The sequence below is a fragment of the Ceratotherium simum genome, chromosome 4, assembly GCF_057802395.1.
Source record: "Ceratotherium simum simum isolate JZ-2026a chromosome 4, ASM5780239v1, whole genome shotgun sequence".
Lineage (NCBI taxonomy): Eukaryota > Metazoa > Chordata > Mammalia > Perissodactyla > Rhinocerotidae > Ceratotherium > Ceratotherium simum.
Genome location: NC_141903.1, coordinates 59,099,837 through 59,125,412, shown reverse-complemented (window position 1 = coordinate 59,125,412; position 25,576 = coordinate 59,099,837). Strand labels below are relative to the sequence as shown.

At 37.6% G+C, this 25,576-nt stretch overlaps 1 protein-coding gene across 11 annotated transcripts in view; it reads left to right on the top strand.

Annotated features, from left to right (window-relative positions):
• The window catches only part of APC (APC regulator of Wnt signaling pathway), a 131,678-nt gene that overhangs the window by 75,655 nt on the left and 30,447 nt on the right, over nt 1-25,576 (top strand). For all 11 annotated transcript variants that reach the window (XM_087429926.1, XM_087429924.1, XM_087429920.1 and 8 more), the window contains 2 exons: nt 2,622-2,705; nt 18,351-18,455. In XM_087429926.1, the coding sequence (XP_087286052.1) occupies nt 2,622-2,705; nt 18,351-18,455 (189 nt within the window). The remainder of the gene's footprint in view (nt 1-2,621; nt 2,706-18,350; nt 18,456-25,576) is intronic.

Genomic DNA, 25,576 nt, shown 5'->3' with positions numbered 1-25,576 from the left:
CCCATCTTCCTCTACTTTATATGGGATGCCACCACAGCATGGCTTGACAAGCAGTGCATCAGCGCGCACCCGGGATCCGAACCTTCGAACCCTGGGCCACCGCAGCAGAGCGTGCGCACTTAACTGCTTGTGCCACGGGGCCGGCCCCACATCTTTTTTTTTTTAGATTTATTCCTAGATATCTTATAGTTTTTGTTGCTGTTATGAATGAGATTTTCTTTAATTATATTACTAAATTACATTTAAGTAATAAGTATCCAGTAATCTTCCTGAACCCTTTTTTAGATTGTCTCAGTAGTTTAAGATTTTCTTAGATTTTCCATATATAAACTGTCATATTGTTTGCAAAGAATGACAATTTTGTTTATCTTTTCCAGACCTTTTTTCCTCTTTGTGTAAGAACTCTAATACATCTTTGAATAAGAAGCAGTAATACTAGTCTTCTTTGTCTTGTCTTACCTTTAAAGGGAATCCTAAAATTTTACCATTAAGTATGTTGTTTACTCAAGGTTTTTGATAGACACCCTTTATCAAGTTAAGGAATTTACCTTCTATTCCTAACAGTTATCCTGAATCTGTATTGAACTGTATTCCTATTATAATTTTTTAATTTTTCAAAAGTGATAAACAACTTCATACTCCTGAACAATTAAGCATTTGTTATTAAACATAATTTCATAAATAGTCAAGATTGTCATATAGAAAAAGAAAAGAAATACTACTGGCTTCCTCCATTTTCATGTTGAGAAACAGAAGCACAAGGGTTGTCATGTCAGAAATCATCCACCTCAGCGGACATCAAGACATAGACTTGACTTCAGGATTTAGTGACATATTGGCAGTACAGAAATGTAGTGTCGTGGAGAAGAATTTTTGGTATAATTTCCTATTTTTGTCCTCTAAATATTAAAATTTTATTTAGGATTTTATTGGTGATGGAGAGCTAGTTATGTAGAGGAAGGGGGAAACAATCAGATATTACAAAGCCAGTAATTGTGTGTGGTTTGGTTGTTTCTCTAAAGCCAGGAAGTATTTACCATCTGGTTGTAGAAGTGATCACTCATCTTTGCAGTGTTTTTAGAAAGCTGCCAAAGTACAGGTGTTTCTTCTTCAGCATGTTTTCATCACGTAAATCGGGCATGGTAAGATTTGTTAATTAGAAAATATTATTTACCTTAAGTTCACTATTTTCAGAATCATGATAGAGAATCAGTATACTTGTAGTGTTACAAAGGAGGGAGGGAAGGAAGAGGAGGGTGAAAGAAGGAAGGATTTTTTTTTTTTTTTTTGGCAAACACAATTTCTTTGAGCATTTCTGTTTATTATAACATTGGATAATAGCAGCAATAAAAATATTTACTATGGTAATAAGAAAATCATGAGGACATTGTATTTAAGAAAACCAAATATGATCAAAGGGTAAATTTTGTATGTAAGTTTTATAACTATATATACTTAAAGCTATTTGTTACAGTACTTTTAATATTTATCTATTGGGGTATACATGCCCAGAAATCTTGTATTGATGGGGCACATAATCAAAAAAAATTTGGCTGTGACAGATGGAAACTAGACTTTGGTGGTGAACATGATGCAGTCTATACAGAAGCCAAAATATAATGAGGTACACCTTAAATTTACACAATGTTATAAACCAATGTGGCCTCAATAAAATAATTAAAAAAAAAAAGTTTGGAAATGACTCCATCTAGCCTCTAACCCTTTTCCCCCCTGTCAAAACAGTTACTCCTATACAGTTTTTGATACCTCAATATTAGGATGTCAACTATAGAATTATTGCAGAAAATGATACAAGATTGGCAGTACTTGTTTTTAAAACCTATGTATTTGATCTGTCATAAAGCTAATTAAAAATAATTTCAAATTGCAAGGTTTCTCTGTATGTGATTTGTTTTTCACACTTCCACTAGTATTCATAAAAATTAAAGCAAAATCTAGCTTTTTCTGGAAACACTTTTCCCGTGTTGTTTGATCTGTAGTTACTGCTTTGTGTTCACTTAATGGTCTCGGGATAGTGGGAAAGCAAAAGCTCCACTATCACTGTGATCCTAGTGTTGGGAATAAAAATAACGTTCAGCTTCAGTAGGTATTTGGGAAAGCTAAATCTTGTAATAGGAATAAGTTTGGGGAAGGTTAATCCTGCTGTTTAAACCTTGATGTTTATTAGAACAAATCAGATGCTCTTTCCCTTTACAGGTATACCATGCTTTATATAAATTCATTACATTATATTGACATCTGGATTAATATAAAAGATTAAATTGAGGTGCAGTTTTCTCTTTATTGAAATATTTTTTGAGAGTAACTTTTAAATACCAATTTTTACACTACGTGCATCATACAATTTGATATATGACTTATATTTGTACAATTTTCCTAAATAGATCTAGAGATCTATTGTATAAGGTTAGATGTGTTAAAAAATTGAAGTGACCCCAATATGCCATCAGTGTGTGAATATATATATATGCATACCTATAACTTCTTATATAACAGTGGTTTGGCGTACCCTGAGCTGTTAAATGATAGCCATAGTATGATTACTTACAGGAATGTTTTTAATAAAAATAGATCTAATTTGGTCACTGATTTTATTTCAGCGAAGAATAACCAGAATTCAACAAATAGAGAAGGACATTCTTCGTATAAGACAGCTTTTACAGTCCCAAGCAACAGAAGCAGAGGTTAGTAAATTGTCTTTATTGTTTGCAGGTATAAATATAGGTAGTTATTCTAAGAAAAGAAAAGACGTATAATTAATGTGGCATCATTGAAATATAGATGTTCTTCTAGAGAATTGAGACACTTTATAAGTTTTTTTCATGAAATTAAATTATCAAAAACCTTGACTACTTTGATTTCATAACTTTTAGGCAATTAAACTTTATAGAGCCATAAATACAGATATCTTACTTCAGTTATCAATTTACATATAATGAGATAACTAACTGAATTTGGCTATTATCAACTAGTAAATATGCTATAAGCCAGGCTTGGTGGTTAAGATTTGGACTCTCACCACCACAGGCCAGGTTCATTTCCCAGTCAGGAAACCACACCATTCGTCTGTCGGTTGTCATACTGTGGTGGCTGTGTGTTGCTGTGATGCTGAAAGCTAGGCCACACCCGCATTTCAAAGACCAGCAGGGTCACCCATGGTGGACAGGTTTCAGCGGAGCTTCCAGACTAAGACAGACTAGGAAGAAGGACCTGACTACCCACTTCTGAAAAAAGTGGCCATGAAAACACCATGAACAGCTGTAGAACATTGACTGATACAGCACTGGAAGATGAGAGGATGGCACAAAGAGACCAGGCAGGGTTCTGCTCTGCTGTACACAGGGTTGCTAGGAGTCAGAATCAATTCGATGGCACTAACAACAACAAAAATAAGCTATTTCGTTATATGTAATTCGTAGTAAAAATTAATCATACACATTTATCTATGCTTATTCTACAAACTCTGTTAAAATGACAGAAAAGGCATAAAATGAAAAAGGCACAAAGACCAGGGGAGGTAACATCAATAAAATTGGGGGAGCTGGAAAGCAGGTGAACAAAGGGGCTAGTCTAGCATATGGTGGAGAGTTGACCTCTAAGGCAACAGTAGGAAGTCATGAAGCAACCCGTTTTATACTGTGGAGTCCTAAAAGGCTCCAGAATTGGTTTCACTAGGTACCTCTGGATGTGAGGATAAAAAAAGGGGAGCCAAAAGCAAAAGGATGATTGAAAATTGGTAAAGAAGCAGGTGGAGCCCCCAGAACCTGTCCTCAACTCTGCATAGTTGAGTGACTGCTCCTTTCCAGTCCCAGCAGAGGAGAGATCTATTCTGGAAAGGGTAAAACAAAGGGCCTTTGGACTGGGGATAAAGAGAAAATACTAACACTTTATAGAGTAGCAGAGGAAAACAAATTTCACGCAAAGAAACAGGAATACAAATGTCTTCAGATATATAAACACCAACACTGGAAGCTCAGAAGTAGAGGAGCAATTTCTTAAAATTTCTCAAAGAAAATTGTTTCCAGCTGTGTTCCAACACCAATTCTCTGGCACCACTGGGTGTCCTACAGTTCAATTGAATCCTGACACAAACTACCCAGAGTTAGTGTGGACTCCACATTTAAGGGTAAAGTCATTCACAAAAGTACCCTCATTCAAGATGCCAGCTGCAAGTTTCAGGTGTCCCCAAGCCACCTGCTCTCTGCCCAGCTTGTTATAAATTCCACCCCAAGTGAGTAAGTGCCAGTACAATTCAATTCTGACCCTAACTACCTAGAGTTAGCATAGACCCTACAGGTTAAGCGCCAAGTCTTTCACAAGACTGCCCCCACTTCAGATGCCAAGCTACCCATACTTCTGCCCAGCTGGCTACAAATTTGGGGCTTCCCACGACCCCCTTATGTTTGATAATTCACTAGGATGACAAAGAACTCACTGAAAGTACTACACTTACAATTACAGTTTTATTATAAAGGATACAGACCAGAAATGGCCAAATGAACAGACATATAGGGCAGGATCTGGGGAAAGTGAGGACTAGAGGATGCAGAGCTTTCTCCTCATGGGATCTGGACACATCACTCTCTCAGCACATCACTGTGTTTACCAACCAGGAAGCTCCACTGAGCTTCAGTGTCCAAAGTTTTTATTGGGGTTTCATTATGTAGGCATGCTTGATTAAATAAGTGGCTATGTGATTGAACTCAACTTCCAGCCCCCTCCCTGGAGGTCTGGCTGGCCCAAAGTTCCAACCCTCTAGTCATGTGGTTGTTCATTCTAGTAACTAGTATCCATCCTGAAACTATCTAGGGGACCTCCTTGAGTCCCTTCATTTCCATAACAAACTCAGGAAATTTCAAGAGGCTTTGAACTTCTGTGTCAGGAAAGAAGGGACAAAAACCAGATATATTTTTTATTATACCACACCAGCCTATAAACTTACCTCTAGTCAAACTGCCTGTTAAATTTGGGAGTAGAATACATTTTCAGATAGGCGAAGTCTCAAAAAGAGGTATTTCTCATGTACCATTTTCTGGAAGCTATTAGAGGATATACTTAAGCAAAATGAAGATTTGGGATCTAAGACATAGGGAATATAATAAAAGAGAAAGAGATGAAAGACTCCCCAGAATGAAGATGAAGGGAGATTCTGAGACAAATGATAAGAGAAGGTAAACAGTCCGTATTGGAACAGTTGAAAAGATTTCAGGAGACATGTGTCTGAGAATATGAAATCAGTAAAATACTTAATGTTTCTGAATTTATTGAAAAGATAGGAAATTTACACAGTAGGAGAGAAACTGAGGATGTCATAATAACACAGAACATGAAATATACAAAACAAAAATGATAACCTTTAACACCATGGGCAGCAAGAAGTTGTAAAGGGCAACAGTCGTGGTATACCACCTGCCAGCCATGATTAGAATTTAGTAGTCAAAATAATGTAAATAGTGAAAAATTTATCTAACTATAAAGTGATATTGGAAGGATAGAGGAACAGAATGAGTGTCGTGTTGAGGGTGGGATAGAAGTAAAAGAGAACCCAGTCTCCTTCTTACATAATAGGAAATCAGTAAATGGTGCATTAAACTGGAAAATGCAGAACTAGCAACACAAGCAGGTTATTTAGAGATGAGATAAGTAGCCCCCCCAAAAAAAAATCCACTGAAAAAGATGAAAATGTTTGCCTTAAGAGAACAGGAAATGGGACAGGGCAGGCAAGTGTGCGAGACTGCTGTTTATTGTCACAAGCCTTTAGAACTAATGATTTATTTAAACTATGTAAATGTATAACTGATAAAAATAAAACATTTAAAAGAGCCAAAGCCATAATTTAGAAGATGTGTATACTTATCTTGCTCTACAGTCCAGATTGGCTTAATAATTATACCTTCAGAATGATGATTAGTAAAGAACTTGATAGAGCAAAAACAGTGGAAGCAGTACATGCTAGGAAAAGTCATGTTTAATATACTGTCATAGGGCCGGCCCTGTGGCTTAGCGGTTAAGTGCGCGTGCTCCCCTGCTGGCGGCCCGGGTTCGGATCCCGGGCGCGCACCGACGCACCACTTCTCCGGCCATGCTGAGGCCGCGTCCCACATACAGCAACTAGAAGGATGTGCAACTATGACATACAACTATCTACTGGGGCTTTGGGGGAAAAAAAATATATATATATATACTGTCATTGAGTATAAAAGACCAAGCAGTGGGAGTAAGAGGAAGATACTGTCTCAGTGGAACACAAATACAGTGTCTTCATACCTGCTAGAAACTGAATGTTACTGAGGCTTGTGCATATCTGTCAGCCCTGCAGCTAAATATCTGAAGTTTGGTTTTGATCACTATCCAGAAGGATGGAGTGTAAGTTAAAAGACCATCCCCTCACCTACCTGTTGACAACCACTATATTTGGGCACTTCTCACCTTGTTTATAGGTGAATAAAAAGAAAACCTAGGGGCTGGCCCCGTGGCCTAGTGGTTAAGTTGGGCGGGCTCCGCTTCAGTGGCCTGGGTTCGGTTCCTGGGCATAGACCTACACCACTCATCAGCGTCCATGCTGTTGCAGCAGCCCACAAAATAGAGGAAGATTGGCACAGATGCTAGCTCAGGGTGATTCTTCGTCGGCAAAAAAGAAAAAAGAAAAGAAAACCGACGTGGGACTTAAGTAAACAATTGTTGAATAAGGAAAAGGGAGTAGCATCTGGGAGACTTGGGGAAAATATATGTTCAGGAAAATATTTGCTTCTTAAGTCAACTACAGAAAGACCTGTCTCCCTGCAACAGGAGCAAAGAGTCATAAGGAAACAGTGGAATGAAATGACATCGAGATGAAATTAAAGGAAAATGCGGTAAAGAAGGACTGCAAAGATTAAAAGAAAAAAAGCTGAATAAAAATCCACATTGAACAATAAAGAACAGAATTGTTGGTAGGAGAAATTGGTTTAGTAGTTGGGGACAAACTTCAGAAGCATCAATGGGAAGTTTCTAATGCACAGCCAGATTCAGACTCACATAAAAACTAAAAGCATTTATTTATATTTAAAAATGTTTATGATATACAAAAGAATATGCACACTTTGATCCCCTTTTTAAAAAGATACACACACACACACATGAACATGTGCATGAGAAATAATTTGAAAAGACAGATAACCATTGTTAATACCTCCTTGTTTTTCTAGTTTGGCCTTTTGTTTTGTAATTTTTTTATAGTAACTGTGAACAGCTGTTATAATGAGGAAAGAAAAATCTTGTATACAAAACAAATTGGGCATGTTCTGTCTTTGCCAGCACATATTTTCCACCCATGTATTCTTTCTGGGAGTATTTGCTCAAATAATGAACAGTTCTGTTTTAAACCAAAAACTTAGTTCAGACACTTCTTTACAGGGAAGACAACTGTTTCTAATGTTAAAAGTCTAACTTTTGAAAGAGTAGAGTCCAAAGGTTCATTAGCTCATGTATTCTTCTTCAGAATGTTTTCATCATGCCTGACTTTTAATATCTTTGGAACTTTGGCTTCAATATATCTGAATTTGAAATATGTAGAAACATGTATTTGCTAAGTAAGCAGTTTAAGTACAATGTGATAGTCAAATTCCTAAAAGAAGTTTAACCTGGCTGTCTTAGCCAATGTAAACCAAATATTTGTAATATAAAGAATAAGTGTCTGTTTTGCAATCTTGACTCTTAAGAACTGGGGGGGAAAAAAACAGTATCTCTCTGTGCCTTTTTCAATTTCATTGGCATTGTTGGATGCAGTATTCTGGTTGTTATGACCCATTTGGCTTCCAGTGTGATTTAACTGTGTCTTTTTTTCCTTGATCAAACTTAATACCACTCTTTTTTTTTTTGGTGAGGAAGATGGGCCCTGGGCTAACATCTATTGCCAATCTTCCTCTTTTGCTTGAGAAAGATTGTCACTGAGCTAACATCCGTGCCAGTCTTCCTTTATTTTGTATGGGGGAGACCACCACAGTGTGGCTTGATGAGTAGTGTGTAGGTCCGCGCCTGGGATCTGAACCTGCAACCCCAGGGCACCAAAGCGGAGCACGCGAAGTTAACCACTGTGCCACCAGGCCGGCCTATTAATACATTCTTTTTCAAAAATAATTTTTAGGGCCAGCCCGTGGCTTAGCGGTTAAGTGCTCGCACACCGCTGCTCGCGGCCCAGGTTCGGATCCCGGGCGTGCACCGACGCACCACTTCTCCGGCCATGTTGAAGCTGCGTCCCACATACAGCAACTAGAAGGATGTGCAGCTATGACATACAACTATCTACTGGGGCTTTGCGGGGAAAAAAAATAAGTAAAAAAAAATAAAACTAAATTAAAAAAAATAAAAATAATTTTTTTTTTTTATAATTTTATTTTATTTATTTATTTTTTCCCCCCAAAGCCCCAGTAGATAGTTGTATGTCATAGCTGCACATCCTTCTAGTTGCTGTATGTAGGACGCGGCCTCAGCGTGGTCGGAGAAGCGGTGCGTCGGTGCGCGCCCGGGATCCGAACCCGGGCCGCCAGTAGTGGAGCGCGCGCACTTAACCGCTAAGCCACGGGGCCGGCCGTTAAAAATAATTTTTAAAGAGACAGCTTTTTGTTTTTATTGAGCAACACTACATTTTATAGTTTATCTTTTGGTATTTTTTGCTTTGAAGTTTGCTGCTGTTGTTTTTTCAGCTTCTTTAGTTTTAGTTAGTATTTTTCTCCCCATCTTTCTTATATTCTAACTATTACTATCTGGCGGCATTTAACAAGTTTTTGTATTTCTACATCAATATTCACATCTTTTTCTAGTTGATTGAATCTTTTATTTGTATGAAATAGCCCTCTTGATTCCATTTAATGCTCTTTACCCTGAATTTTATTTTGCTTCACAGAGAAAACGGTAGCTATCATAGGAACTACCTCTCTTCCCTACCAGGAAGCATTCTGCCTTTCTTCCTGTGCTTTGGATTTTCAGCTCCTGCCTTCTCAGGAACTTTTTACTCTTGTCTCTTTTTTCTCACTTGTTTATCTTCTTCCTCTTCTGTGGCACTTCTCCATTAGCATTTAAATATGCTCAGGTCTTATCTTTAAAAATATAAAACGAACTTCCTCAATCCTGCCTCTCTCTGCAAGTTTTCTTCATCTGTCCCCTTCCCTCCCTCATTGTCTTTTCCCAGTCCCCACTCCAGAGTGTTTCTAAACTCCAAGTCTACGTTTCCTCCCCATCATTCACTCTTAACACATGCCAGTCTAATCTGGACACCCATAGTTTCACGGAAATGGATCCTCAGTGACTTCCATGTTATTAATTAAATTGACATTTTCAGTCTTCATCTGGAAATATTCCACATTATTGACACTTTCTGTTGCTTGAAATATTCTTCTCTTGGCATGTATGACAATACTTTTTTGGTTTCTTCCCACCTCTTTGTACTTTACAGGCTCATGTTCCTTTATCTGGACGTTAATTTTAGGCATTCCTTAAGGCTCATTTCTCTTTTCTCTGTATTGTCTCTCCCTAAGACCATCTCATTTGTGCTTAGGGCTTCACTTACCATCTCTTTACTATTGGCTCTCAAATTCCTTTTTCTGGCCCTGAGCTCCAGACTCCTAAATCTACGTGCCTACTCTGCATCTCCACTTAGACTGAAAGGCACTTGAAATCCAACATATCCAAAACATAATGATCTCCTCCTAAGCCCTCCTTACTACCCCTTCTCCTCCAAAAAAACCCTTATCCTCCTTTAGTATTACTGTCTCTGTGAATGATACCACCATTACTCAATTGCGTGAGCTAAGGAACATGGGAGTAATTCTTGACACCAGATCTTTCTCCATTCACCATACCAATCTATCAGCAAGTCTTTCAGATTTACCTGTCTGCACTTGTTTTATCTCCATTACTGCTTCTTTAGTGCAAAGTACCATCATCTCATACTTAAATTAATACATTAGCCTCCAGATTGTTTTCCTCTATATTTCCTACCTACTTAGACCATTTAAAATTTGACTTTAGAAAATCAATTTACATGCAGCTTTTCCCATTAATATGCTAAGTATTAGTTATGTGGGGGCAAGAATGCCATCTGAGAATTATTCTAAAATTTAACAAAATCAGTAACATTTTTTTTTTACCATCTTTTTGTTCTCTCCATACTATGATTCTTTTTTTTTTTAATTTTTTGTTTATTGCAGTAACATTGGTTTATAACATTGTATAAATTTCAGGTGTACATCATTATACTTCTATTTCTGCATAGATTACATCATGTTCACCACCCAAATACTAATTACAACCCATCACCACACAGGTGCCGAATTATCCCTTTCGCTCTCCTCCCTCCTCCCTTCTCCTCTGGTAACCACCAATCCAATCTCTGTCTCTATGTGTTTGTTTGTTGTTGTTATTATCTACTACTTAATGAGTGAGATCATACGGTATTTGACCTTCTCCCTCTGACTTATTTTACTTTGCGTAATACCCTCAATGTCCATCCATGTTGTCACAAATGGCTGGATTTCATCGTTTCTTATGGCGGAGTAGTATTCCATTGTGTATATATACCACATCTTCTTTATCCATTCGTCCCTTGATGCGCACTTAGGTTGCTTCCAAGTCTTGGCTATTGTGAATAACGCTGCAATGAACACAGGGGTGCATGTATCTTTATGCAGTGGTATTTTCAAGTTCTTTGGATAAATACCCAGCAGTGGAACACCTGGATCATATGGTAGTTCTATCCTTAATTTTTTGAGGAATCTCCGTAGTATTTTCCATAGTGGCTGCACCAGTTTGCGCTCCCACCAGCAGTGTATGAGAGTTCCCTTCTCTCCACATCCTCTCCAACACATGTTGTTTCCTGTCTTGTTAATTATAGCCATTCTGATGGGCGTGAGGTGATATCTCATTGTAGTTTTGATTTGCATTTCCCTGATAGTTAATGATGTTGAACATCTTTTCATGTGCCTGTTGGCCATCTATATCTCTTCTTTGGAGAAATGTCTGTTCAGGTCTTTTGACCATATTTTAATTGGGTTGTTAGTTTTTTTGTTGGTGAGATGCATGAGTTCTTTATATATTTTGGAGATTAAGCCCTTATCAGATGTATGGTTTGCAAATATCTTCTCCCAATTGTTAGGTTGTCTTTTCGTTTTGTTGATGGTTTCCTTTGCTGTGCAGAAGCTTTTTAGTTTGATGTAGTCCCATTTGTTTATTTTTTCTATTGTTTCCTTTGCCCGGTCAGACATGTGCTTGAAAATATGTTGCTAAGACCGATGTCAAAGAGCGTACTGCCTATGTTTTCTTCTAGAATTTTCATAGTTTCAGGTCTTACATTCAAGTCTTTAATCCATTTTGAGTTAATTTTTGTGTATGGTGTCAGGTAAGGGTTTACTTTCATTTTTTTGCATGTGGCTGTCCAGTTTTCCCAACACCATTTGTTGAAGAGACTTTCTTTTCTCCATTGTATGTTCTTGGCTCCTTTGTTGAAGATTAGCTGTCCATAGATGTGTGGGTTTATTTCTGGGCTTTCGATTCTATTCCATTGATCTGTATGTCTGTTTTTGTGTCAGTACCATGCTATTTTGGTTACTATAGCTTTGTAGTATATTTTGAAATCAGGGAGTGTGATACCTCCAGCTTTGTTCTTTTTTCTCAGGATTCCTTTAGCTATTCGGGGTCTTTTGTTGTTCCATATAAATTTTAGGATTCTTTGTTCTATTTCTGTGAAAAATGTTGTTGGAACTTAGGGATTGCCTTGAATCTATAGATTGCTTTTGGAAGTATGGACATCTTAACTATGTTAATTCTTCCAATCCAAGAGCACGGAATATCTTTCCATTTCTTTGTGTCTTCTTCAATTTCTTTCAGCAATGTTTTATAGTTTTCGGTGTACAGATCTTTCACCTCTTTGGTTAAGTTTATTCCTAGGTATTTTATTCTTTTTGTTGCAATCGTAAATGGGATTGTATTCTTAATTTCTCTTTCTGCTACTTCGTTGTTAGTGTATAGAAATGCAACTGATTTTTGTATGTTGATTTTGTATCCTGCAACTTTACCATATTCGTGTATTACTTCTAAAAGTTTTTTGGTGGATTCTTTAGGGTTTTCTATATATAAAATCATGTCATCTGCAAATAGTGAGAGTTGCACTTCTTCCTTTCCAGTTTGGATCCCTTTTATTTCTTTTTCTTGCCTGACTACTCTGGCTGGGACTTCCAGTACTATGTTAAATAGGAGTGGTGAGAGTGGGCATCCTTGTCTGGTTCCTGTTCTTAGAGGGATAGCTTTCAGTTTTTCACCATTGAGGATGATATTAGCTGTGGGTTTGTCATATATGGCCTTTATTATGTTTAGTTACCTTCCTTCTATACCCATTTTATTCAGAGTTTTTATCATAAATGGATGCTGTATCTTGTCAGATGCTTTCTCTGCATCTATTGAGATGATCATGTGATTTTTATTCTTCATTTCATTAATGTGGTGTATCACGTTGATTGATTTGCGAATGTTGAAGCATCCCTGCATACCTGGAATAAATCCCACTTGATCATGGTGTATAATCTTTTTAATGTATTGTTGTATGCCATTTGCTAGTATTTTGTTGAGGATTTTTGCATCGATGTTCATCAGTGATATTGGCCTGTAATTTTCTTTTTTTGTGTTGTCCTTGTCTGGTTTAGTATCAGGGTAATGTCGGCTTTGTAGAATGAGTTAGGGAGCTTCCCCCCCTCCTCAATTTTTTGGAAGAGTTTGAGAAGAATAGGTATTAAGTCTTCTTTGAATGTTTGGTAGAATTCACCAGGGAAGCTGTCTGGTCCTGGACTTTTATTTTTGGGGAGGTTTTTGATTACTGTTTCGATCTCCTTACTGGTGATTGGTCTATTCTAATTCTCTATTTCTTCTTGATCCAGTTTTGGAAGGTCGTATGATTCTAAGAATTTATGCATTTCTTCCAGATTGTCAAATTTGTTGGCTATATGCTTTTCATAGTATTCTTTTATAATCTTTTGTATTTCTGAGGTGTCTGTTGTAATTTCTCCTTTTTCATTTCTGATTTTACTTATCTTGAGCCTTCTCTCTTTTTTCTTGGTCAGTCTAGCTAAAGGTTTGTCTATTATGTTTATCTTTTCAAGGAACCAGCTCTTGGTTTTATTAATTTTTTCTATTGTTTTTTTAGTCTCTATTTCATTTATTTCTGCTCTGATTTTTATTATTTCCCTTCTTCTGCTGATTTTGGGTTTTGTTTGTTCTTCTTTTTCCAGTTCCTTTAGGTGCATTGTTACGTTGTTTATTTGAGATTTTTCTTGTGTGTTGAGATAGGCCTGTATCGCTATAAACGTCCCTCTTAGAACCGCTTTTGCTGTATCCCGTAAATTCTGGCATGTCGTATTTTCATTTTCATTTGTCTCCAGGTATTTTTTGATTTCTCCTTTGATTTCTTCGTTGACCCAATCGTTGTTCGGTAGCATTTTGTTTAATCTCCACGTATTTGTGGCTTTTCTGATTTTCTTCCTATAGTTGATTTCTAGTTTCATACCATTGTGGTCAGAAACGAGGCTTGGTATTATTTCAATCTTCTTAAATTTATGTAGACTTGTTTCGTGGCCTAATATGTGATCAATCCTGGAGAACGTTCCATGTGCATTTGAAAAGAATGTGTATTCTTTGGTTTTTGGATGGAATGCTCTGTACATATCTACTAGGTCCATCTGTTCAAGTGTGTCATTTAAGGCCAGTGTTTCCTTATTGATCTTCTGTTTGGATGATCTATCCATTGGTGTAAGTGGAGTGTTAAAGTCCCCTACTATTATTGTGTTACTGTCTGTTTCTCTTTTTATGCCTGTTAATAATTGCTTTATATATTTAGGTGCTCCTACGTTGGGTGCGTAGATATTTACAAGTGTTATATCCTCTTGTTGGATTGTTCCCTTGATCATTATGTCATGCCCTTCTTTGTCTCTTTTTAGTTTTTGTTTTAAAGTCTGTTTTGTCTGATACGAGTATTGCTACCCCAGCTTTCTTTTCATTGCCATTTGTGTGGAGTATCTTTTTCCATCCCTTCACTTTCAGTTTGTGAGTGTCTTTAGGTCTGAAGTGTGTCTCTTGTATGCAGCATATATATGGGTCTTGTTTTTTTATCCAGTCACCCACCCTCTGCCTTTTAATTGGAGCATTTAGTCCATTGACGTTTAAAGTAGCTATTGATAAGTATGTACTTACTGCCATTTTTTAACTTTGTTTTTCCTCAGTGTTTTAGTAGTCCTCGATACAGAATTGATGGTCTCTTTAGTTTGACCTCTGTCTGAAAGCTGTACTCTTTAACTACCCTCGTCCCTCATTTTATGTTTTTGATATCATATCTAACCTCTTTTTTGTGTATTTGTATCCATTACCATCTTATCATGGACATAGGTAATTTTTCCTATTTGTAGTCTTCTCTTTTTCCGCTTAAATCAGTCCCTTTAACATTTCTTGTAGCACTGGTTTCTTAGCAACAAACTCCTTTAATTTTTGCTTGTCTGGGAAACTTTTTATCTCTCCTTCCATTTTGGATGGTAACCTTGCCGGGTAGAGTATTCTTGGCTGTAAGGTTTTTCCTTTCAGCACTTTAAATATATCGTGCCACTCTCTTCTAGCCTGTAAGGTTTCTGCTGAGAAGTCAGCTGATAGCCTTATGGGGTTTCCTTTGTATGTAACTTGTCTTTCTCTTGCGGCTTTTAGGATTCTCTCTTTATCTTTAATTCTGGACATTTTGATTGTGATGTGTCTTGGTGTGGGCCTCTTTGGGTTTATCTTGTTTGGTGCTCTCTGTGCTTCCTGTAGCTGGATGTCTGTTTACTTCCTTAGGTTAGGGAAGTTTTCATCTATTATTTCTTGAAATAGATTCTCTGCCCCTTTGTCTTGCTCTTCTCCTTCCGGGACATCTATAACACGGATGTTAGTGTGCTTGATGTTGTCCCAGAGGTCCCTTAGACTGTCCTCACTCTTTTTAATTCTTTTCTCTTTTACCTGTTCACCTTGGGTAATTTCTTCTAGTCTTGCTTCCAGCTTGCAGATCCGTTCTTCTGTATCCTCTACTCTGCTTTTGAGTCCCTCTAGTGAATTTTTCATTTCCAGTATTGTATTATTCATTTCTGATTGGTTCTTTTTTATATCTTCCAGTTCTTTGTTGACATTCTCACTGAGTTCGTCTATTCTACTCCCCAGATCAGTGAGCATCCTTAACACTCTGTTTGAACTCTCTGTCCGGTAGGTTGCTCATTTCTGTTTCACTTAGTTGCTTTTCTGGGGTTTTGTCCTTTTCCCTTACTTGAAATGTATTCCTTTGCCTTCTCATTTTGCCTCTTTCCCTGTGCTTGTGTCTGTGTGTTAGGTAGGTCAGCTGTGTCTCCTGCTCTTGGATAGGTGACCTTATATCAGTGATGCCTTAGGAGGCCTGCAGTGTGCTTCCCTCAGTTCTCAATGTTCCAGGAGTGACCCCTATGTGGGCTATGTGTGTCTTTATGTTGTGGCATGTTTGCTCTCCCTGTAGGCGCCCAGGGAGGCTGAGTTATGCTCCTGGCCAGCTGTTGTAATGCTCAGCTGCTTGTAGTTGTTGTGGGCCCTTCAGTCTCTTTATCAGGTGTGGGAAGCCCCAGCACAGTTGGCTGCAAGTTCTAATACCACATTTGTGTTGCAATATTTCTTTTAAGTGAGTAGGCCCCCAGCGTGGCAGGTTGTTAGGCTCAGGGGCTTACGGTTGCTATAAGCCTCCAGCCTTTAGGTCTCTTGTCAGTTCTCTGAGGATTGCAGCTGCATGGGACTGGCCTCAGGCATGGGAGCACCCAGTTGTTTCAGGGCAAACCCCCTATGTGGGTCTTTGAGAAGCACAAGTCTTCTGCAGCCGACAAGCCCCGCCACCCATAGGTCCACACACAAACAGTCAACACAATCCTGCCCCATGTGCGCGCCCTGACCTCCTGAAGGGGATCCAGTCTCTCCACGGCGGGAGCCCCACACACTCCACCACCGCCCCACACTCTCCACCCACTCTTTGTGCACGTCCTGCCCCACTGAAGTGGGCTCAGTCGCCAGGCTGCAGAGAATCCAGTCACCAATCTGTGCAGGCCCACAAGTTGCCTGAGGGCTTGTTGTTGGGTGGGGTCAGTCCCTAGGGTGGGCTGCCTGCCCTGGCTGAGCTGGATGAAATCGGTGCTCTAGTGGGTGGGGCAGACCCTGGGCTAGTAGGCCCCAGGGAGAACTCCAGTGGTATCTGTCCGCACGCTCACACCAGGCCACAACAATGGCCACCACCAATGTACCAGTCCCTGGAGAGGTCTCACCTCTCACTGAGATGCACTCAGAGCCTATCAGGTGAGTCTCTTTTCACCAAAGCACTGTGCACCTTTCTTTCTGGTGATTTTTAGGTTGCTTTCTGAAATGGGTGAGTTTGCGTGTGGGCCCTTTGAGAGCCGGTTTTAATTTCTTTGTGAACCAGCTTTTCTGGGGGTACTCCCCAATGCTTTAGTAGCAGGCAAAGTCAGATATGCCACTTGTCTCGATTGTGCTGGGTCCACAAAATGCCTGCAGCGGGGGCGCTCCCCAGCTCAGGGCCCCGCTCCTCCAGGGAGGGCTGCGCACCTTTGGGCTGCTTCTGGGAGGCTGTGAAGCTGCCGGCTTGTGAAGGCGGCGTTTTTTCTCTCCAGAAGGGAGTTTCTGCCTCTTCCACCTCAATTAGGATTGTCCTTTGTTGCAGGAGTTCCTCTTATCCAGTTTTCAGTTCTCTCTCAGGGGTAATTTTTCCACGAGTAGTTGTAAGTTGGCTATGTCCACGGGAGGAGGTGAGTTCAGAGTCTGCTTACGCTGCCATCTTGACTTCTTCCCCATACTATGATTCTTTGATACACTAGAACAAGTCCTGCTCCCTCCCACCCCAGGTCCTTGACATATGATCTTCTCTTTACCTAAAACCTTCATCCTCTACCCTTTTCCCAGAATTCCTATTTATTCTTCAGATCTCAATTCAAACAGCACTTCTAAGAGAGCTCTTCCCCAAACTCCCAGACCATATAACATCCCTGTGTTATATATTTTTATAGCACCTTGTACCCTTCTTTCAGAGCACTTATCCAAGTTTTAACTTTGTTATTTCTCATTATTTGATAGTATCCTTGACTGGATAGTAAGCTCCAAGAGCACACAGAACAATGTCTGATTTTGCTAGCACTGTATTCCCCAGCACCTAGTACAAGGAACTAACATGGCCGATGCTCAGTAATTACTTTTATATTGACATCTTCAGTAATGTTAGTGTCAAATCTTTGTGGTTTTAATGATCTTTAATTCATTTTTTCTCTAAATTGACTTTGTATGTCTCTACTTTTGTTGATTTTGTTGAATTTTATAGTGTAATTTTCAGATAGCACTATTTTTTCTTGCATTTCTGAATTATTGAGGCTACCTCACTTTTGCCTTCATATAACTTATACTATTGATGGAATTGCTGCATGTAAATTAATTTTTAAGTCACATTTTAAATGATCTAGGAAAGCTTGATATTTAAAAAGGTTCCAGTGGAAGCCATTTTGTAAGATAATTATCCACTAATGTGTCAGATTTTTAAAAGTATAATTTTTATTTTAGAATATCATTATTCTAGAGCAAGTATGTTTGTAATTGTTTCTGTAAAAGATGATGGAAAAATTATTTTATTTCTTTGATTCTACAGTGGTATTTTTACAAAGTGACTGCTTTGTCCTGGATATAATCTTTCTTGAAATGACTGCTTTTACTGGATACAATCTGTCGTTTTCATTTCATATAACAGATGGTGGTTACATTAGAAAAGGTTTTTGGTTTTATTCATGTCAGAATCTAAGAGCTTATCTATTGGTTTCATATGACTTATTAGCAAGAAGATGTATATACATTCTATGTATAAATATACTTACACAGAAGGTATTTGTAAGCTTAGATAGTAGTTTAACTGTTATATTCCGAGCTCCATTAAATGACGGAACTATGTGACCTTGCAGAAAAGACAGTTATTTGTTCTAGTTGGGTTATATTCCTGATAGTGATGTGAGCACAGCTGGTGGAGGATGGTGTTTCTGTGAGTCTCAGAAAATCCTTTGTCTTGTGCAGCTCTAATGCTCAAGGGATACTTCACTTTCCTCTTACCGAAATAGTCCACTGCCAGCCATGCTGGAGGTTATGAAGTATGAAGTACAGTTCTGTGCCTTTGTAAACCTGTATAGTTGATGCATTCAAACCTTTAAAACAAGAAAGAAAAAAAGCTGGGGCTAAGAAAGCATACAGCATTTTTGTATGTAATGATGTTAACTCCATATTAACAGAGGTCATCTCAGAGCAAGCATGAAGCCGGCTCACATGAAGCTGAGCGGCAGAATGAAGGTCAAGGAGTGGCAGAAATCAACATGGCAACTTCTGGCAGTGGGCAGGTAAATAAATTATTTTATTGTTCTTTGTTTTTAATTAAATATTTAAAACGAATATGGAATGAGATGGTCCTCAGAATGATCTGTAAATTTTATCTATTTTCTTGGTCCTGAATGGACATCTTCAGAAGAATTTGGTACCATAATGCTATCATTTTTATTTATTACATCTAACAATAATGCTTTCAAAATTTCTGAGTATATTTTATAGCTGTCACTTGTGTGTTTCCATTTTAGTTTAAAATGATTAGTGTGAGTTGAGTTTTTTTGAAAAATAAATGCTAAGCTGCATTTTTATTATATATGTCATTTGACCTAGTTATTATTGCTTGTGTTGAATAGGTTTGCTCTTTCTCTAAGGTGTTCTTTGCAAAGACATTTTTATATTTTTAAAAATTATCATAAGAATTTCGTTATAGTTTTCTGTTGTACTTCAAGATTACATAAATCTAGAAATCCAAATCTTATCATTGAAAAAGATGATTCTAATGCTCATAAAAAGTAAAGAGACACAGCCTAGTTATGTTTAACTATTATCACATCATTTTTAGCAAAATTATGGAAGTCAACTTTTTTTTTAAATGTAGAATTATCTTATTATGCTGCCATCAATTTTCTGTGAGAGTTTATTGGAATGCATCCTAATATGACAGAATTTTTCTTTGAGATGTTCTGTATTCTCCACACTTTTTCAATGAATGTTTTTATGTTGTGAATGAATGATTTTTTAAAATAGAATTTCACTAATTTGGTTTTAAGGTAATTTTCCTGCTGTTGATATAAAATATTTTAGTGTCTGTAGGTTACTTCTGATGATATTATTTATAAAAAAAAGAGCATGCTTCTATTAGTTCATTAAAATTTAAAGCTTAAAATGTCGCATTCTTGAGTATTTAAATTTATCATACAGAGTTAAAACAAAGAGATATTTCGTTTTGGTATTACTAGTTAGTATTATGCTGAGGAAAACTCTTTAAGTTATAGATGGTAAATTAGGGCAAAAGAAATTATATTTAAATAGTACATTTAAATTATTTCTTTGTTGTTTAGGGAATTATTTGGAAAGTTTGTGTGTTCCTACGTATATGTAGAATGAACAAAGTTTCGTCTTTTGACAGAAAAAAAATTGTTTGCTTAAAATTAAACCTACTCTTAGTGCTTTGGGTCATATGCCAATTATTACGTACTTTAAAACCTTACTTATCCAGTAAGCTGGCTGTCCATTTAAAAAATAATAGTTGAATACTTATCACACTTCTTACATCAGAATTAATTCTAAGTAGATTAGATTTAATGTCAAAAATGAAAACTATTAAAAATATGAAAAGATTAGAAGAAAATGTGGGTAGAATTTTTATAATCTCTAGATGGGTAGGAAACCATAAAAGAAAGGATCAATAGGTTTCATATAAAAATGTAAAATTTCAGTATGCTGTAAAATCATAGCAAGGTTACAGGGCAAACAAAAAGCAAGGTCACATTATTTGTGAATATTTATGACAAGGAAAAAGTTAAAATTCAAAATACATTAAGAGTATTTACAAATCAGCTATTTAAAGACTGTTAAAACATGAGCAAAAGACATGAACAGGAATTGAAAAGAGAAATAAAAATGACTTGTAAACGTATACAAAGATGATCAATTTTATTAGTAAGGATGTATAAAATATAAACTACAACCAAAATGAGATTTTTTTGGAGCCCATTGGGTTGGCAAAGATCAGTAAAACTCAGTATTAGTAATAGTAAGTTAACAGGCATTCTCATATACTGCTTTTAGTTGTGTGAAATGGAACAACTTTTCTGAAGAGCAATTTTGTAATATTGTATCTGAATTTATAATGTGCTTGCTCTGTGGCTCATCATTATAACATCTAAGATTTGATGAGTGCTCGGACATATTTGAAGAGATACATCATTATATTATTTATTATAGTAAAAATTAGAAATAATTTGAATGTACATTAATCAATAAGTAACTGGTTAAATTACCCGGCAGTCAACTGGATAAATGGTTGTGTGTGTCGAGAGTCAGCAGACCTGGGATTAAATCCCACTCCCCCACTAACTAGTTAAGAGACTAACCTTGGACAAGTAACAGAATCTGAGCTTTAATGTTTCCTCTTTAGTAAAATAAGATGATATAGTTGTGAGAATTAAATGCAATATGCACTTAACATAGTCCCTGGCTTATAGTAGATAGTCATTAAAGGTAACAGCTATTGTTGTTGTTATTAGTAACTGTTAATAATTATTTTTAAATGAATAAATATTATGTGCTATTTACTGTATTGGACTCTGGAGATAGAGAATTGAAGAGGACAATGGATCCTGGCATCATGGAACCCATGTGGTATATCCATGCAAATGTTAAAAATGATAAATTACGTTTCTGTTTATATAGAGATCTAACTTTTGTTTTAGCCTTTAGCCTTGCCTTTTCTAGTGTATTCTTCATACTTTACTTAGAGTGATCCTTCCAAAACACAAATCTAATCATATTACTTATTTGTGTAAACCTTTAAGTGGCTACCCACTGCCCATAGAATAGATTCTAGGTTCTTTATGTTGCCTGCTCTTCCAGCAGTATCTCTAACTATTTGCCCCCATTTCTCACCACTCCCTCAACTTTAGCTTCTTCTGGTTCTTGAATATGTCTAGGCCTTCCACATGTTGTTCCCTTTGCCTGGAACTCTCCTCTGCTTCAGTTCACTTGTATGTGTTTTACTTCTTCCCTCTGTTTAAATGGCACATCTTCCAATTGACACTAATTGAAAATGAAAATCAATCTCTTGGACTTTCTTAGGATCACAATAGCGTGATCCACCAAAGCTCCTACCTTGGGGCACTTATCTTTACCACCACAGGGAAGTTCACTGCACCCCCTCTTTCACCTGGTTTCCTGCCTACATCCACTCTGCCAGAATGATCTTTACAAAGAGTAAATCACCTTCTTTGTAAAACCCTTTATTGGCTTCCCTTGGTTCTTAGAATAAGATAACCCTTTATTATGACCTATGTAAGCTGGCTCCTACCTAACTTGTCAGCTTTATGTCACACTTTGCTCTGACCACTTCAGCCACACTGGCTTTTCAGTACCTCCTGTTTACTGGGCTTCCTCCTTCTGCAGCCTGCACACAATCTGTGCCTGTTCCATATAGTGCTCTTTTCATCCCACTTCACTCGGTTAAGATCAGTTCATGTCTGAACTTAAGCATGGCTTCTCAGGAGGCTTGAATAGTTCACATCCCACTGTTAAAGGCTGTCCTATTGTGTTCCTCTCCTTTGAAGACTACCGCATTTGCAGTTTTATGTTTATTTGTGGGATTATTTGATTAATATCTGTTTCCCCCACTAGACTGCAAGCTCCAGAAGGGCAAGGATTCTGTCTAGTTTTGTTCATTTTCATGCCCCACAGTCTCTGATAAATAGTAGATAAAAATAAGTCTGTGTTGATTGGAAGGAAGGACTGACATCCCTTCTAGAAATAGAGTTTCTTGATCTGTGGTTAATCTCCCCTGGAAGTTAAATGGAAAGAGACAGCAAAAAGGAAACTATACAGGTCAGATCCCTGCTTGCTTAGTCCATAACTATGTGTGTGATTCGTTTTATGAATTGGTTCTCAGCTTTTCTATTTAAAGTTTAGAACCAGATCTCTAGTGATAGCCAGTAAGTAGTGATGAAGTTCAACTAAAAGTGGGAAAAGATGAAATGGTAAGAGAACCTTTGCTGCTGCTAATAAGTGTTTTAAAACTTTTTATTATGGAAAATTTCAGACATATACAGAGGCAGACAGGATAATATAGTAATCCGCATGTACCCCATACACTTTGCCCTCCCATTTTCTTTTTGAAGAAGATCCTAGGCATCATCATCATTTCTTCCATAAATATTTCACTGTATTTCCAAAAGATAAGAACATTTTTTTAAATACATAACTGTAGTGCCATTATTACACTTCCAAAGAAACTAAAAGTAATTCCTTAATAGCATCAGATATCCAGTCAGTATTCAAATTTTTAGTTATTTCATAAATGTCATAATTTTTCACAATTTATTTGACTCAGGGTCCAGATAAGTTTCATGCATTAAGATTGGTTAATATGTCTCTGAAGTCTCTTTTAATCTATAGGCTCCCTCTTTGTCTCTTTTGTTTTCTTGCTATTTATCTGTCGAAGAACCAAGTTGTTTGCTTTATAGAGTTTTTTATAGTCTACATTTTCCTGATAACATCTCCATGGTGTTATGTGACATGTTCCTCTATCTTCTGTATTTCCTATAAATTGCTAGTTGGATCTAGAGATGTGGTCAGATTTGGGTTCAATTCTCTCTCTCTCTCTTTTTTTTTTTGGCAAGACTTTTTCATAGGTGGCATTGTGGTCTTCCATCAGGAGGATGCACATAATATCTGGTTGTCTCTCTTTTTGTGATATTAACAACCATTGATACTTAGTGCCTAGCTCCATTAATTCATTAGGGGTTACAAAATTAGCTGGAATATGTCTATGAAGAGAAACTTCTCTTTATCTACTGTTTGATTACTCCCAGATACAGTTTGTATGGAAAAAACAAAAAATGGCAAATGCTTGCTTCTTTCCCTCTTATGCCGGGTTTCTCACAGTGAGTTGGAGACTGCTACTACTTTTGTAGTAGAATCCTTTCTAAAGTGAGCCAACAGGATGATAGAAAAGGGGTTCTGACCCAGCAGGTGTAATTGAAATTCACTATCCCAACTCTGCTAAGTGTAACTGTCAGGCATAGTCCTTCTAGGCCCCCTCCTCAAACATTTGAGTGCCTATAATGGCAATGGATATTTAAGGATGAATAAGGGGAAAGCAGAAAATAGAGATGCTTGATTCTGTACGCAGTGAAAAGGAATTGTACTTAGTTGGAGGGGTCCCCTCCAGCCATTCATCTTATCCCCACCTCTCTACTCCCCAGCCCATTTTTCACTCTACTGTTAACCTTTTTCTTGACCCTTTTCCCCTGAAAGATAATATAAAACTCATTTATCAATGTTCATCATCTGTTTACTAAGCATCTGCATTATGCCAAGTCTGTTCTCAACTCTAGGATATGGTGGTGGCTAGGTAGATGCTACCTTGTCCTCAAGAAAATTATAATCTACAAGTAAGACAGAGGAAAAATTTCCACAAAGTGTAGTAAGTACTATGAGAGAGCAAGTACACAGTGCTACAGGAACACATATTTGAAGCACTTAACCTAGTTTTAGGGTAAAGTTGGTCCTAGAGAAAGTTACAGATTAATTTATTCTGACTCCTCAAAAATGATTGGGTAAATTAGGTACAGTAATCTAGGTGAAAGGTGATGGTGGCCTGGGGGTTAGGGAAGAACTGATAGATTTGAGAGAGTGATTTAGTCAACAGGTATCTAAGTATCTGAGAATATTTAGGAAATAGAATCCATAGGTTTGGGCCGGCCCCGTGGCTTAGCGGTTAAGTACGCGCGCGCTCCGCTGCTGGTGGCCCAGGTTCGGATCCCGGGCACGCACCGACGCACCGCTTCTCCAGCCACACTGAGGCCGCGTCCCACATACAGCAACTAGAAGGATGTGCAGCTATTACATACAACTATCTACTGGGGCTTTGGGGGGAAAAATAAATAAATAAAATTATAAAAAAAAAAAAAAAGAATCCATAGGTTTTAGTGTTGGGTGTGAGATTTGAGGGGGAAGGAGAAGTCAAGAATGATTCCCAGGTTTCTGTCTTAGGCAGCTAGAAGGATGGTGATGCAATTCAGTGATAACATTAGATGAGGAGCAAGTTTGTGGGGGAAAGTAATCTAGTTTTGACATGTTAAGTTTAAAGATATTAATTAAGTCTGAGAAGTTGAAGTAGAAATGTCAGCTAGGCTATTAGATATTTGGGTTTGGAATTGAGACGAATGATGAAGAATGTGATAATTAAATGTGTGGAAGATTTTTACATCCTCTATGATTATAGAGTTAGAAGATGAAGACCTGGGCTAAAATCCCAAAGCAAGGTAATAATATTATTCCTAAAACGAGAAAACAGATAACAGTATCCACCATTGACCATAAGGACTGAAAAATCTCCATTGTGTTTCACAAAAAAAAGAGAAGTTCAGTGCTGATCTTGGCAAAAGCAGTTTCATTGGCTTTCTTCCCTACCATATCATATTGAAGTGAGTTGAGGTTTAAATGGAAGGTGTTAAAAAGTAGAAGAGAGCAATTGTACCTAACTCAAAAAGTCTGAGTGTGAACTGCCCAAGAGAGAAAAGGCCATTAACTGATGCAGAGTACAGATTCAAGAGAAAATTTGGAGATTGTGTCTGTTTTTTAAAATAGACAAGATGAGAATGTTTGAATGATAATGGGAAAGAGCCAGGAGAGAAAAAGGTTGAAGATCCAAAAGAACAAAGAGAAATGGGGAGGGAGAGGATGCAGAGCACACGTGAAGGGATGGGCCTCGGATGGGAGAAAAGGAGCCTCTGATGCAACAGCAGGAGGAGATGGAGATGGAGATGGAGGCAGGTAATTTTGTCGGTTGGGTAGCAAGAAGTTGAGGGAGTTTTTTCTGATGGTTTCTATTTCTCTGTAAATTAGAAGGTAAAATCATTTGTGGTAAAGGAAGGAGAAGAGCCACAGTTTTGTACAAAATGAGGCATGCCTAAAATAGTCACTGTGAGGCAAGAAAGGAGAGCTGACTAGGGAAACGCAAGGATTGCGGGTGCAGTACTAAGGTCCCAGGTGTATTGGTGATGATAAACCTTATATGGGCAGCATCCTGGAGAGTTGTGTGGTTTTCTCATGTGCTCCAGTTTATCAACTACTGCTCAGCAGTTCATATCAGAGTAGAGATATAGAGATACGGTGTAGAGAAAATAGACAGTTGGATTCATCTACAATTGCAGTGTTTCCAGATAGGTGGGATGGAATAACCGTGAGGCAAAGCAATTGAACACTAGCAAGAGAATTATGGAAGTGATAGATCACAAGAAATCCAAATTGGAGTATGTAGAGAGATCCATGCACTGAATATTCTAGTCATTTCAAAGAAGCTTTCTCGGGGAAGGTTAAAGGAGATTGCTAGAACAATAGGCTATCAGAGTTACAACAGGATAACTAAATGCATTATTCAGAG